Here is a 14,216-nt window from a genome sequence, read left to right on the forward strand (position 1 = left end):
TTCTGCTGTCTGTTATTTTTGAATTCATAGGTAACAAAGTGCAAGGCTTAAGCTAAAATATAATTAGCGTACTAGGATGCTTTCTGATGTGCACTTGCTAATGAGGAATTTTGAGATGGTATAAAATGATTACATGTATTATTTCCCAAGCCTCCTAGACTTAATACATATAGGTGAGTAGATAAGTTTATTAAAGCATATTAATATATTTTTTGAAAAATTTATAACATCTTTCCATAAGTGATGATGATTTTAGAACTCGCTGTATTGTGAAACAAAACTTTGCAAACATAAACATGCTTTGTGTCAATATGGTTTATCTGATTCTTAGACTCTTCCCTTTGTTAGAGGAACTTTTTGGTTTGAAGGAGAAAGTGAGGCAAACTCACAGAGTTTGATTTCTTCAGAGACACACAGTGCTGCTGAAGAGACTGTATATGACAAGCCAAAAGAGGCAATTTGACATAAAGCAACAAGCACCTAATTCAGCTCCATCAGTTCTGATGAATTCCATGCTGACGGAAGTCTACGTAGAGCACAGGATTTTGCCTTCTTAGTTCCCAAGACGTGCTGATAGTGCCTTTAATAGCAATTTCACAAACAATTTCTACTGTACAATTTAATCTTTTTTCTTCTTTTTCGTGAAAATAGCATTAATGCTTTGGAGAAGGTTTACTTGTTCTAGTAAAGCGTTGTGACATTTATTGAGGCCTATACCCAGTAATGCCTGCTTTCTCCCCAGCTGTGAGTCACTGTGAAAATAAAGATTACTTTCCCTGCCATCAACTCACACCTAGGCTAATTTCACAGCCTTGTCAAATGGCAGGAGAAATTACTGGTTATCACTACTTAATCAGGCTCTGTTGACAAGACTAGATTGGAACAGAAACATGGTGTGACTGAAGCTTGTTGCTGTAAATTGAATACTTGAACATGCTAAGACAATTACTATGTAAATTTCACTAGGAAATGTTTTGTCCTGGTAGCTTATGGAGGTCTTGTCAGTACCTGGGAGCCCACTGGGTGCTGTAGTTTCTTTTAAAAAAGGGAAAGAAAGGGTCAGATCTGAAAAAGCAGCTTAGCTAAGAGAGCAAGAGCTGATGAAGCCAGTAGGGAAAAAAAGGTTGAAAATCTTTCTGTTTTGCTTTAACTTTCTCTGGCACTTCCTGTAAGAGGAGAAAATTAGTGGTGGGCTACTTTTATGATCCAGAAAGTGCCATAGTTGGCTGCTACATTGTTTCCTAAATGCAGCAAAGGGATGTCTGTGAGACACTTCACTTCTCCTCTATTATCATCTATCAGGGCAATTTTCAAGGTTGTTGATGTGTTTGGAAAGAACAGAGCCTGGTAACTGACCACAGCATTGCTACTGGTATCCCTTAGTGTGCATAAAACATTGGTGATATATCTACAGGGTCAATCAAATTGCTGCTTTTATGAATCAGCTTGTGCTGTCAAGTGGCTGGAACGCTGCCAGCACTGCTCTCCTTTCTCATCATTTTAGAAGCCTGTATTCTTTCATTTTGTCTTCTACAGAGGCAGTGTATTTCTGCATGTTTCTGTTAACTGTGAAGCTGTAAAGATGGAGGGTTTGGAAGTTCTGCATCTTTTCTTAAGCTCGTATGATGTTTAGGCCATCTTTCCCCCTCCACATATGAAGTTATCAGGGAATTAAACAGGAACTACTCCTGTTCCTTGAAGTAAAAGGATGCTGTTATTGGTACCCAGTAGAGTAAGCTAACCTAGAAAATGAAATCATAATAGTCTTAGCATTTATAATAGTGAGTAAGAAAGAAGTGTAATTATAACTTCTTTTCACATCTTCACTTTTTATGAACAGTCCTCTTTTCAAGTTGTATTTTAAAAGTGCTGGCTGCAGATATCTTCATGGTGTTTCTGGGACATCTCTTTTTCTTCCTCAGGCAGGTTAATATTTCAGGAATAGAGGAACCTCTTGCTATTCTCTTAACCTTTTAAAAGTCTCCCTGCAACCTTGAAGCCAACTTTAAAATTGTTTTGTTCAAAAACTTGGTTTTGATTCTTGTTTCAACCAAGCAGAAGAGTTCTGTATCCTAAAGGAATAATTAAGTCAATATTGAGTGTTTTAAACACAGGGTGTGACTGTGTATTACTTCTATGAATAAGCCTTGAACTGCTGGAACCAAGTGCCAAGCTCCAAAAATAAACTGTAGGAGCAGCATGCCAAGTACAAGCTGATAGAAAGTTCCACTTTATCAGTTATGTGCATTTAAAATTTTTTACTATAGAAATTGTTTACAAATAACTTCTACTTTACCTTTTTTAAAGAACTTGGGTTTCATAAGTAGCCATTTTCTGGTGACTGTGGCAGGTGTGCATAATAAACAGTACTGTGCAGCTTTCGGAATTCAGTTTTTCAAAACATTAATAAATTACAAAATTGAATCATAAGTGTGATTAGTGCTTAATAAGTATCTTAATAAGTGCTTAATTAGTATCTAGTAGGAGAGAGAGAGGAAGGAGATTCTTTGGACAGAGATTGATTTTCAAAGCAGTTACAACTTCAAAATGTGGAAACAGCTTGTAGACTGGTAGATAGGGCCTCTGTTTGTAAAAATCTCACCCAGAAGTCTCTGAGGGACTAATTTAATGATGTAGTGATATTCTTTGATAGGAAATACTAGATATTCTGAAATATCATAGAAAGAGAGACTAAATTGATCGAGGACAGCGATATTTGAAAGCAAAATTCAAGGTTCATAACTTTTGATTCATTGTAATCTTGAAAATGACATTGTATCTGACTCATCAGCAAATTCATCATTTGATGCCAGTTTTTGGTTGTGTTTTTTTTTTTTAACACAAGTGTTAACATTTATAAAATATTTTTTTGCAAAGTCCACATTGCTAGTGTTATTTAATAATTCTGAGTATTTGTGCAGGGGCAGTGCATAATGCTGCTTGCATGTCCTCTTCTAAACTCCCATTGTTCTGAATGGTAATGTAATAACTTCAGTAAGAAAATACATGTGTGAGCTACTTAACTAGCAGGATGACTGTTGCTTATCATGGTTATTTTCTTGCTGAGTGTGTCTACTGAGGCATTTCAGACATAACACAGAATGTATTCTGACATTTAAGACTTCAATAAATAAGCTTGAAGAAATCTATTATTTATGCCAAGAAATTTTCCATTTTTTTAACCTTAGCTACTGAACCTATTATTCAGCACTGTTCCATGAATAAGTGCTAGTGTGCTGCACTAAAATAATGTTATGTTTAAATGCAATAAAAGAGGCATCTTTAGGAAAGCTTCTGGTGTACATTACTAAGGCCAATCTGTAGTATTCTATTAAGGCTATGCAGAACATGTTTCTGCTGAGTAGGAGCTCTTTTCTAGTTTCAATTGTCAGCTTCTTCCCCCTTTGAATAATACTCCTACCATGAGTCCTAGTTGCTTCTTCATATACTGTTGCTTCTTCATCCCCTTGTCCCCTCCCAACTTGTTGATTCAGGCATTTGGATACTGCCCTCTGAATATAAATGACCTTGCTTTCCAGAGGGCTTAAAATAATCTCTTTGGCGGCAGCCATTTATTTGTTTTGAAAAGTACAACCAAAAGACCGGTAGTTACTTGACTGAACTCTTTCTGAAAAGTTCTGCATTTTTAAGTGTCTAGGATGAGTGCATTGTATAAAAATACAAAAATTTAAAGTATACACTTTCTTTAAATTAGAGTTCACCTAGCAAACACAATGGACATCCTCTTCCCGGTTTGCCTTTGTAACAGGACCAGCATGCAGTTGGATCATACTACAGAAGCAGATTATTTTGGTTTAATAGTTAACTTGCTCTATGGAATAATGATAAGCTATTTTTTTCCCATTGTTTTGTGTGATCAAATGTGTCACTGTGAAATTCCACAATAAGCTGGATTCCCAGTCTCCAATGAGGAAAGTACTGGTAAGGGATTCCATAAAATGAACTGAAGATGATCAGTAGTATAGGCAGTATAATCTTGAGCACTGAAAGCCACTGTCTTTTAAAGGTCAGGAGAAGAGTTGGCATGTTACTTGCATATGATGAGACTGTGTGGTGAAAGAACAAGAGAGATAACATGCCCATATGTTGCTGGATTCCAGTCTGGCTGTGAAATGGGCAAGCTGGTTGAACTCACTATCCTAGTCTGGCAGTCTGTAGAGCTAGGAATAATCCCAAAATCACCCTGTGGAGAAGACTGGGGGTCTGGCTCTATTCAGTTAGGGTGTACCACAGGATGTGCAGATGTTTACTGTTATACTGCACTGGGTGCTGATGGTGTAGCATGGCACATACCTAGAGTTATGAACATAGGTGTGAGCTAAGCTGACTGATCAGCATGTTTTGGAATACTTTGTGGAAGATGGCATCAAACCTTGAGCACTAAAACGTTCAGTTCTGTAAGTGATCACTTACCAACCACTTAAGAGGAAGCAGCATTAGTCCTGTAGCTGAACAAGGTAAGCTGAGGAAGAGGTAGTGTGAGGTTTCTGAGCAAAGTGAATGAGTGGTATCTCAAACATTAAGCATTAAAAGTACTGCTGGACTGAGCTACTTGGTTATGTAAAGAAACACAAGTATGGAGGTAAGGATAAAAGTGATGAAAAATGTAACAAAACCAGTGGAAGACTAGTCAAGTAATGTGATGTGCTCTTAGCATCCGTAAGTATTTATCCTCTTATCAGTATGGGAATGATGAGCATACATACGCAGCCAGAGCTGATTACAGAAAACACTTTCATGGAAATTATTATGATCAAAGCCAAAGTGAAAAATCAGTTTGGTATACTAATTTCAGGTAGGCTGATTTGGTTTTCTGCCCTCAATCCCGAAATTATAAAATATCATGGCAAGTTTCTCTTCTGAAACTTTCTGTGTGTTTATACTAATATATATTTCATTCAAACAAGCCATTTTACAATATATCCAGAATGAGTTAACAGACTCAAATGACCTGTCTTCATCTTCATTTACTATTTAATTCAGTCTTGTTAGTGCAGGGTTCTCATATGTTACTTTAAAAGTTAATCCAGTTTAAAGTGCCACTAGGGCAAAAACTAGTCCTGATGGAAACAAGCTAAAAGTAGCAAATAGTACATTACCATTAAAATTATTTTGAAAGACTTAGTATTTGTACCCATTTTTCAATTCACCACTGTTTTTTTTTTCTTTTTTAATTCCTCAGTCAAAATAGAATGTGACACTAAAGCTCTTCAGTAATACATTTGCCTTTATCAATTGAGCTGTGATTCATAATCAAAAGGAGAGCTTAAAGTAAAGTTGATTGACATCAACTATGTATCAATCTTTTCTGTGCTGAGTTATGTCTTGGAGCAAACCCTTAATTACTTCACTGAAACTGGCTGAACTGCCTATCTGTCCATCTTAAATCTACTAACCTTTTTTGAGTATTGATTTTAGGATTTATTTCCAGGCCTCTATGGATTTCCTAGTATTTCAAGCCTCAGTGAATGTCAGTGGACACTTGAATGGCTTGGACACTTTATTCTGCCATTCAAACTACTTGAACGATACTTACTGTCCACATAGAGCCTACATTCATCTAAAGTGTGCGAGTAATTTGCAGTGTCTTTATGTGGAGGATGACAATTGGAGGTCATGTGTGCAAGTACTAAAATTTGCGAAATTGATACAAGTTTGACAGAATTTTCCACTAAAATTTTGAGGCTCTGGGAAAAGGTACAATTTTGCTCAATAGCCTTTTAAATATTCCTATAGATAGTCAGTTCAGTTTCATTTAACATGTATATCATAATTCAGAAGGTTTTACCTAATGTGTATGAGATTATGGTAATCTCTTATACATAGCATTTTTCCTTTCTACAGCAAACCTTGCTTTATATTTTATTTTAATAAATTCTGGTAAGATTGCATTCTTCAGGAAGCATGAAAGAATCTTGAATTGCAATTTTTCATTTCATTGGAGACTCAAGAATTTCCCTTTTAAAACAAGAAGCAATGTCTTTAGCTTCTAAGTAGTCTTTTTGCAGTCAGGGTATTTGGCATCACTTCTAAAACTCAGGATATAAAGAAGCACACTCGAGGGCTTTGAACAAATGCTGCATGCATTATATATGTTTATTCTCATAAACATATATAGGTTTATTCTCACGGTACATCCAGTGTCTCAGCTGCAGAGGTCTGACTGCATCTTTGTTGCAATTCATGGGCGTTTCCCGAGCATTCCAGCTATTCATCAGGTCTGTCCTGCAGCCCATCACAGCACAGAGCTAGCTGCACTCTGCTGTGGACAATGTTGAATAGAACTTCATATAAAACATACTTCATGTTATGCTTTTTAAAATAGTGACCTTCTGTTATAGTTAGTCTCATGTCAGAGAACAAGGGGCTAAAAATGAGCAGAATTCCACTTGCTGAAGAAAGGCAAGTGAAGCACTACTATAAAACCTAGCGGACTGTCTTTAACAGTAGAAAATGATGCAATTTAAGGTTTTATTTCTATAAATTTGAAATCTGACCAGTTTTTTTTTTTTTTTATAAAAGCAGAAAAGGACATTTTGGTGCTTTGTGGTTCTTACTAGAAATCAATTCACATATAGCCAGATACCTTTGCAATGGCAATCAAGAGTAAATGTAAATGAGGATGAAAGGTCAAAGTTGAATGATGGAGAAATGTTAAGATGGTGTGAGATGCTTTCCTCTTCTAAGCGTGGCTCTGTTTTGGAGCAATCTGTTCGGCAGGAAGAATTGAATAGTTTTAAACTAAATCCATCAATGTTGCTTCTCTTTCTCATCACTTAAGAATATGTAACTACTCTGAAACTGTCAATGAGACTATCCAAATCCAACGACCTTCCTCATCCTTACACACGTAAGGTTACAATATTAACCATGCAAATACACACATTTCAGTACAGCTGCTTTCAAAAGGTATATTGTCATACTGGAAAGGTGACTTTTTAAAAAATGTCATTCTGATGTGTTTGGGTGTTTTGAGTATTTTTTTTCCTCTTACCCTTTAGAAGTTGTTAGTCTGACATATGTGGGGTTCTCTTGCTTGGTATTGTGTGGTGTTTTTTGGGTTTTTTGTGTTTTTTGGCTTGGGATTTTATGGAGGTAGAAACTTATTAGTTTTTAAATCATAATTACTGGGAGTTGAAAATGCTAAAGGGAACAACTTTTGCTTTCAAAAATCATGTGAGAGTTACATGTATGTCTGGTAGTTACAGTTGTTCTAGTCCAAGAAGCATCCCTGTTGGCAAATAGCTGGCAACAGTAGGTGTTGGTTTGGTAGGCGTTATTCTTAATTGGTCAGCTGAAACAGCTATGTATTAATAGGCTTCATGTGTTGTACTTTTTCCAACAGATAAGAAAAAGAATTTTTACTAAATTCTCTTTCTGCAGCAGATTTTCTTTTTCTCACAAAACATTTGAATATACATACTTAGACTTTTCTGCCCCTAGATAATGAGCACTCGTTTTTCCAGAACTTCACATTCTTGCAAAGCAGCTCTCCTTTTTCCAGTGTGCATGTATGTTTTACCAGCAAGCTGCTTATTAAAAAGATTCCACAGTTATTATTTCTGAAAATGGCTTGTCACTAAATTAATTCTCACTATGTTTTAGGAAGAAAAGTCTGAACTACAAATTTAAATCTTAATTTTTTAAGAGAGCATCTAAAAGCTAGTTAGTTTATTTGCAGGTACATAACAGTTAATATTTTGCAAATACAACTGTAGCATCTAAGAGTTTTTATTTCTTTAGAACATTTCATCAGTGTGGTAGCTGTACAGTGTATTGGTAAATATTGATTTCTAAGTGACATTTATAAAGAGAAAATCCAAACTAAGCTGCAAATATATGTAAATTAAAATTATATCCTCTAGCAGTGTTTGATATGTGTAGTTATACTTTCTGACAAGGAGCAAAGATATCTATACTTTTTTTTTAAAACCTAGAATTTGCAGGTCTAAACTTTTAAGTTTGTTTGTTTATTGCAAAGATGACAGGTTTCTGCTCTAGGGATACCTTTATCATGATGTGACGTTCTTCTGAGGAATGAGAAATCATTCAGTTACTGTGTCCCCAGAGGTGAAAATGCCAGGCTTTGTTAATAAGAGGAATGTGTCCCTTTTTTCTCTTTTTCAACAAAACATGAAAGATGAGGTCCTATCAGTTGCAGTAATCTAAACATTTGTCATAAAATATTTTTGGATATTAGGAGACACTGATTTGCATGACCATTATTTGGGCATTTTGGTTTTTTCTTTCTGAAATGTGTAAATAACTCAATATTGAAAACAGCCGGGTTAAGCACTGATATTCCATAGCTGCTGTGTAATTAAGATGTTGAAAATACAGCACTTCCCTTTCAAAGATGAAAGGTTGTTTACATTTCCTTGTTTGAGTCTGCATTTCCAGGATTGTGTGTTGTTTTATCTCTATATTTAATAGGAGCAATCATTTTGGATCTGTAGATGTGGAGTTGTATTTGTGGTTGTTGTTGTTTTTCATATTGTAAGCTCATATCACCCAGGATAATACTGAGTTATTTTCTAGAGTTTATTTCTTTGTAGACCAAACGATCATTTCAGATTAGCTTCATATTACACTTCAGAGTTCTTTTTGATAAGAGGATTTGGTTTTTGGAAATGATGTCGTAGAAGATATGTCATCTGTCATACTGCAGGAAAAAGTTTTCAGTGAAGGAAAAGAATTCCAGCCAGTTAGATTTTTTTCACTCATTCCACTTAAATTTTGTTATTGTTCCAGTTTACTCAGTATTGTAAGCAGTGTGTTTTAAACAATCCAGTTATTTTCACATGAAGATACTGCTTGATTGCACTGTTCAATTTTATGCCAGAAACCATGGTGGTTGAATTGCCCAAATGGATGACAGCATATGCCAACTGAGATTTTCAGTATGCTTATACATTACTTTCTTGCCTCTCCAGCTGTAAGCACAAGGTGTACTTGGAAACACTACCAAACACCAGCATCATTATCCCGTTTCATAACGAAGGCTGGACTTCGCTCTTGCGCACCATCCACAGCATCATCAACCGCACTCCAGACAGCCTCATCGCAGAGATCATTCTGGTGGATGACTTCAGTGACAGAGGTAAGGCCCAGCTGGTTTTGTTTTAACTTGAAACTTACAATGCAGTGTGGTCCATACAGGGAGCAAAAGCGGGAGACCTGGACTGCTTGCCTTGATGTGCTGTTTGATTGTTAGCAGGAATAAACATTTATAAGAGGCTTTCGTTTTGCTTGGCGTGAATACTGAAATTTGTGTCAAAGGGAAGAGAGACTGTGAACTGTTCATTAACCCTTCTTAATGTTGTGTTTTGAAGGCTGTTACTGAAATACTGCAAATTTTAATATTTCCTCATCTTTTCCCTACGTTTCTCTTTTGCTCTGAAAAATATATCAACTTTGACCATGTTGGATCCAACGAATTAGCTTTTGATCCTGGAATTTTACTGAGCTAGGCAGATTCACATACTAGTATAAAATAACCATACAGAGAAATGAGGCTCTTTTGAATAGAATGTGGAAAAAAATGCTTTAGAATAGTTGATCAAAGTTTACATAATTTATATATATAGTAAAATTAAGAAAACTTTATTCACTTAATGTCATATGCTACCATTACTTCTTGAATGCAGCACAAAAAATGAATGCCTCAAGTTCCCTAAATGAATTTTAACAGTTCTTTAGGTAAAATTCCTCCATGATAAGGATATGGAACTGGGAAAGAGGGGTTTTTTTTTTTAAATTTCAGTGTATGTCTTAAAAGTTTAAGCATGAAAACCTTTGACTTTGGTGTTTTGGGGGATAGGTGTTCTGTTTCTGTTGAAACATCAGTTTCTGGTGTGTATGTGAGCTTTGTTCTCAGTAGATTAATAGACAGTAAAAGAGAGAATTGTACCCTTTGCTAATGTTTTGCTTAAAACCTTTATCTCAGCTAGCAACTTAGAGGAATAGATTTCTGACCTGCTGTTATAAGAAGCCCCTGGGTGAGTGAGAGAAATATTAGTGGAGCGCTGCAGTAGCAGAATCATTTTTGTAAGATCTTTTTTTAGCTTGATATCTCAGGGTTTAGAAAGATAAATGCTGCACACATCTATCTTGCCCTCTCATATCTGCTGGTTTACTTGCAATATGTCCTTTGATGAACTGCCTCTTGATCTGTAATGCAATTTAAGTGGAATTGTAAAGTGAATACAGTTCTGACTATTCTGTGTTTATGAAATCTAGACCACAGATGAGAGTTTTTGAAACCAGACCTGTAAAACAGCACAACCAGGCTGTTTCTGCAGGCTAACAATTTCCTAGCAGTAAACAACTCATGGGGAAGTCTGTAAGTTGGTTTTATGAGGTATCTGACAAGTAAAGAAGTTTTTTTCTTTCTTTTTCTGTTGGGGTTTTTTTTTTTTTTGTTTGGTTGGTTGGTTTTGGGCTTTTTTCTGAAATAGCAGCTATTGTGGCTATGCTTGCTCAATATGGTAATACTGTAGCATTTTTTAAATTAAGATCATAGTTGCTGTTGTTGATACATTTTTAAATATGTTAGTGTTTTGTAAAGCTTATCTACTTCCAGGTTATTAGAAAAAGAGTTGATGCTGGTAAACAGGCTGTTCTCTTTCTTGCATGCTCTTAGTTTCTGCTGGTTGCTGGAAGTAATATTAATTGCTATAACACTATACAAATCTCCAGAGTCTGCTTCATTTGCAGTTATATAATGCTATCTGACTTTTCAGTGAAACAGTTTTCAGCTGGAAGTGGTTCATATAGCATAGAAATGTTTTACAAAAGTGTTTAATGTATGTTTGAAAAACTGAAAGAAATTTACAAAGCAAACTTGTATGATTAAGCTGGGCCTGGAAGTGCAGTGCCAGTAGAATGATTCGCTTCTGTTTATCAATGTTATTAAAATAAAGATCAGAAATGGGCTTGTGAATGGTTGCCGGTTTTGAACTTGAGCATATTTGGCACTGTATGTTCTAAGAAGAGAGAACACACAAGAAAAATCTGCTGCAGTCTCTACTCTGAATTCAGTAACATTGACTTTTAGGTTAGTTGAATCATTTTGGTACACTTGAAGTTGGTTTAATTCATGTATTTGTGATCCTCTAAACTTTATTTAACTGAGACTATATTGTGTTTTTAACTAATGCAAACATAAATACTGAAATACACTGAAAAAACTTTTGATAACAAACGATGAAAATGTTTTAATGAACAGCTAGATACCAAGAGTTTGCTGGTTTGCCTGCAGAATTACTTGTATGCCTTCATTTTATTCATATTCACTCCTTTGGCTTTTATGACCAAAACCTTTAGATAGTTCATGCATAATATTCAGAATAAATTACGACATTTAGATGTTATAAAAGTAAAAGGACAGCTTCACATCTTTAAATAGCAATATAATGCAGACTAAAGGCTTGGTATAAAGAGGGAGGTAAGCAAATGTTATGAAACTTGGAAATGCAATATTTGGTTATGGACAGATTTAGTATAAAAGACTACGTGAATATTAGAAGTCATCTGTGACAGAAAGAAATGTCGATTTAAGAATAGGTACACAGAGTTGCAAGATTTCTTTATTCATATAACTTATAGAGAGTGCTTATATTTAAAAATGGTGAAGCAATGGGTTGGAGAAAAATGTCTGATTTAGTGGAACTCCATTTCAACAAAAATAAGAGCTTTGATTTATATTGTAAACACAAATGGACGAATGTTGGTGTACTGGTGAGATGAAAGGGGACTGAATCTAGAGTTCATAGGTGCTCTAATACATGTAGAATAAATACATTGTCATTTAACAAGCTCTGTAAAGGAGAGGCAAATAATAGACTTCTATTTAGTTTGCCTTAGAAAGCCGCGGATACAATAAGGGTGCAATTTAATGATGTACATATTTTTGCGTACTAAAGCATGCAAAGTATTTCTGATTTGTGATGGATTTGGGATTGCAAATCCAGTACCTGATTCATGTAAGCTCTGTATTTCAAACTCAAAGACCCGTCAGCTTCAGTGTCATGGAAAGTGAACCTTTATATTGGAGATACCAACACGTCTGTGTCAGGTATCTGCAGTGGCTTTGTGTGCAGCTCTGGTTTTGTGACCCTGGTTTCTGGGAAAATGAGCCTTGTGGAAAGTGACTTTTTTTTCTGGGAGAGTTTTGGTGTTTGTGTGAGGGTTGTTTGAAATGGAAGGTGGGGAGGATTGGGAATAAGGTTTTACTTTAGAGATAGGGTGTTTCTTCTTGACCTAGCTTGCTCTGAAGTTAGTCTGTCAGCAGATCCCTGAAAAGGGGCAAGAAGCAGAATGTGGGCAACAGTTTTAAAGGAAAGGGGAAATTGAAAAAGACAGCAAATTTTCATTGGTTCAGTTATGGAACAGCTTGCATTTACAGAAGAATAATAACTATAATTAATGTTTTAAAACTTTGGGGAAACATAGATTTGCATAATTCATTAGTTAAACAGTTCATGTAGGTTGCCAGTATTTGATATATTTGTACATCAACCTTTATTTCTTTTGGTGTTTTAATTACTTTATTAGCATAGTCAGATCTCTAAACTGTTACTAACACAGTATATGCCCATGACTTACCAAGCATTCTGACATTACCCTGTAGTTCTTGAACTGGTACAGCACCTATTAGAAGAAAAAATAAACAGTGCCACAGCCAACAAATTTATTAGCAATAACAATTATTTGGCAGTATTTTAGTTTGAAAAAAACCCTCAGATTTGCCAAGGGAAAAAAAAAAATGAAAACTTAGTAGCCAGCAGCTTCTTCTTCAAGTAGTTCCTGTCACTGGCAATGAACTGGGGGGGTTTTTTTGTAGAAAATGACAAACTAGGAAATTTTCCTTCATGTTGATGAGCCAGTCCCTTCTCATTTTTCTGTCTATTATGTTCTCTGGTATCTGTCCCCTTGCTTAGGTCTGTTTTCTGGGCCACTACTCATTTGAGAGTATCATAGTGTCCCCTATCAGGTACCATATGGTTTGTGTCAGACCTCTGAATAGCCCAGATTAATAACATGGAAGTCAGAGTGCAAAAGCAACCTGTAACTACTTCATCAGAGCTTTAGTTGGTTGGTGAACTTCAGTGCCAGTAATGTGCTTTTTTCCTGTGAACGTGGAAGAAGACCTGATGTATGACTGGGGTGCTTTTTAAACTGTAGTTCTGTAAACTACACTGGTCATATTATACAGTAATGGAAGAATAAGGGAAGAGAGTTTGTGCTAAAAGCAGAGCAACTCTATCACACTATCAGATTGCACCACTTTCCACTGAAGGAATACATGCTGTTGCATGAAGTTGAACTTACCTGTATTTTGTTTCTAGACAGTTTATGTAACATAATTGAGATTCAAGTGTATCGATGCTTGGCTTCAGATCATGGCTAGATACAACTTTCTGATTAAATGAAAGTGGAATTGTATTGTATAAATGTCTTGTCGTAGGAAACCTCTGCTATAGACAGAAACTCTCAGTATGATGAAAGCTCATATCTCCAAAAATTCCTGTTAGGCATAGCTCATGTAAGGCCTTATTGGCAAGAAAGTAAGGATGAATCCACATATAAATCTATTAGGTTTATAGATGAATAGCTATACCTGAAACACACAGCCTTACCAGCTGGGAAGCCTGTTGCTGCAGACAAGTAATTATACAAAGGTAAAGAGATGTTTTCTGCTTACTAAAGAATTTGCAGTGGCTTCACACTTGCTTAATGTAGCATCCTGGAACCCAGAGTGACCCCAGCAACTTGAATTGCACTGTACATATCACTGGTAGCATAAGCAAAACTTTATAGGAGCAGAGTTAAATACAGCAAAGTTTTCAAGTAATGTTGACCTTAATATTGACATATTACTATATCATGTGTAATACTCAGGAAAAAAAAATCTTAACTTTTAACCCTATCTGAAGGTCAGTCTGATTTTTAAAGAGATTTAAAAGAAAAAAAAAAGGAAAAGGTCAAATAGAAAATGAAACAAATTCAGTTTCAAGATGTCTATATTGACTAGAGATCTAACTAAATGCAGTATTTACATTTTTATACTTGTGATATTGAGCTATAAAATGCCTCATTCATTTCCTCTACAGTGCACTCAGTGATTTGAATTTCATGAAACTTGGGACTTGCTTCTGGTCATAAAAAAATACTATCACTGTAACAAGTACAAC

At 35.6% G+C, this 14,216-nt stretch overlaps 1 protein-coding gene across 1 annotated transcript in view; it reads left to right on the top strand.

The window, feature by feature from the left end:
- GALNTL6 (polypeptide N-acetylgalactosaminyltransferase like 6) overlaps positions 1-14,216 on the top strand; it is a gene marked incomplete at both ends in the record, with an annotated part of 444,156 nt that overhangs the window by 195,792 nt on the left and 234,148 nt on the right. Inside the window, one exon of the mRNA XM_082281626.1 lies at positions 8,955-9,121. Coding sequence (XP_082137752.1) covers positions 8,955-9,121 — 167 coding nt within the window. The remainder of the gene's footprint in view (positions 1-8,954; positions 9,122-14,216) is intronic.

Source organism: Coloeus monedula (assembly GCF_965178545.1).
Source record: "Coloeus monedula genome assembly, chromosome: 5".
NCBI classification, from domain to species: domain Eukaryota; kingdom Metazoa; phylum Chordata; class Aves; order Passeriformes; family Corvidae; genus Coloeus; species Coloeus monedula.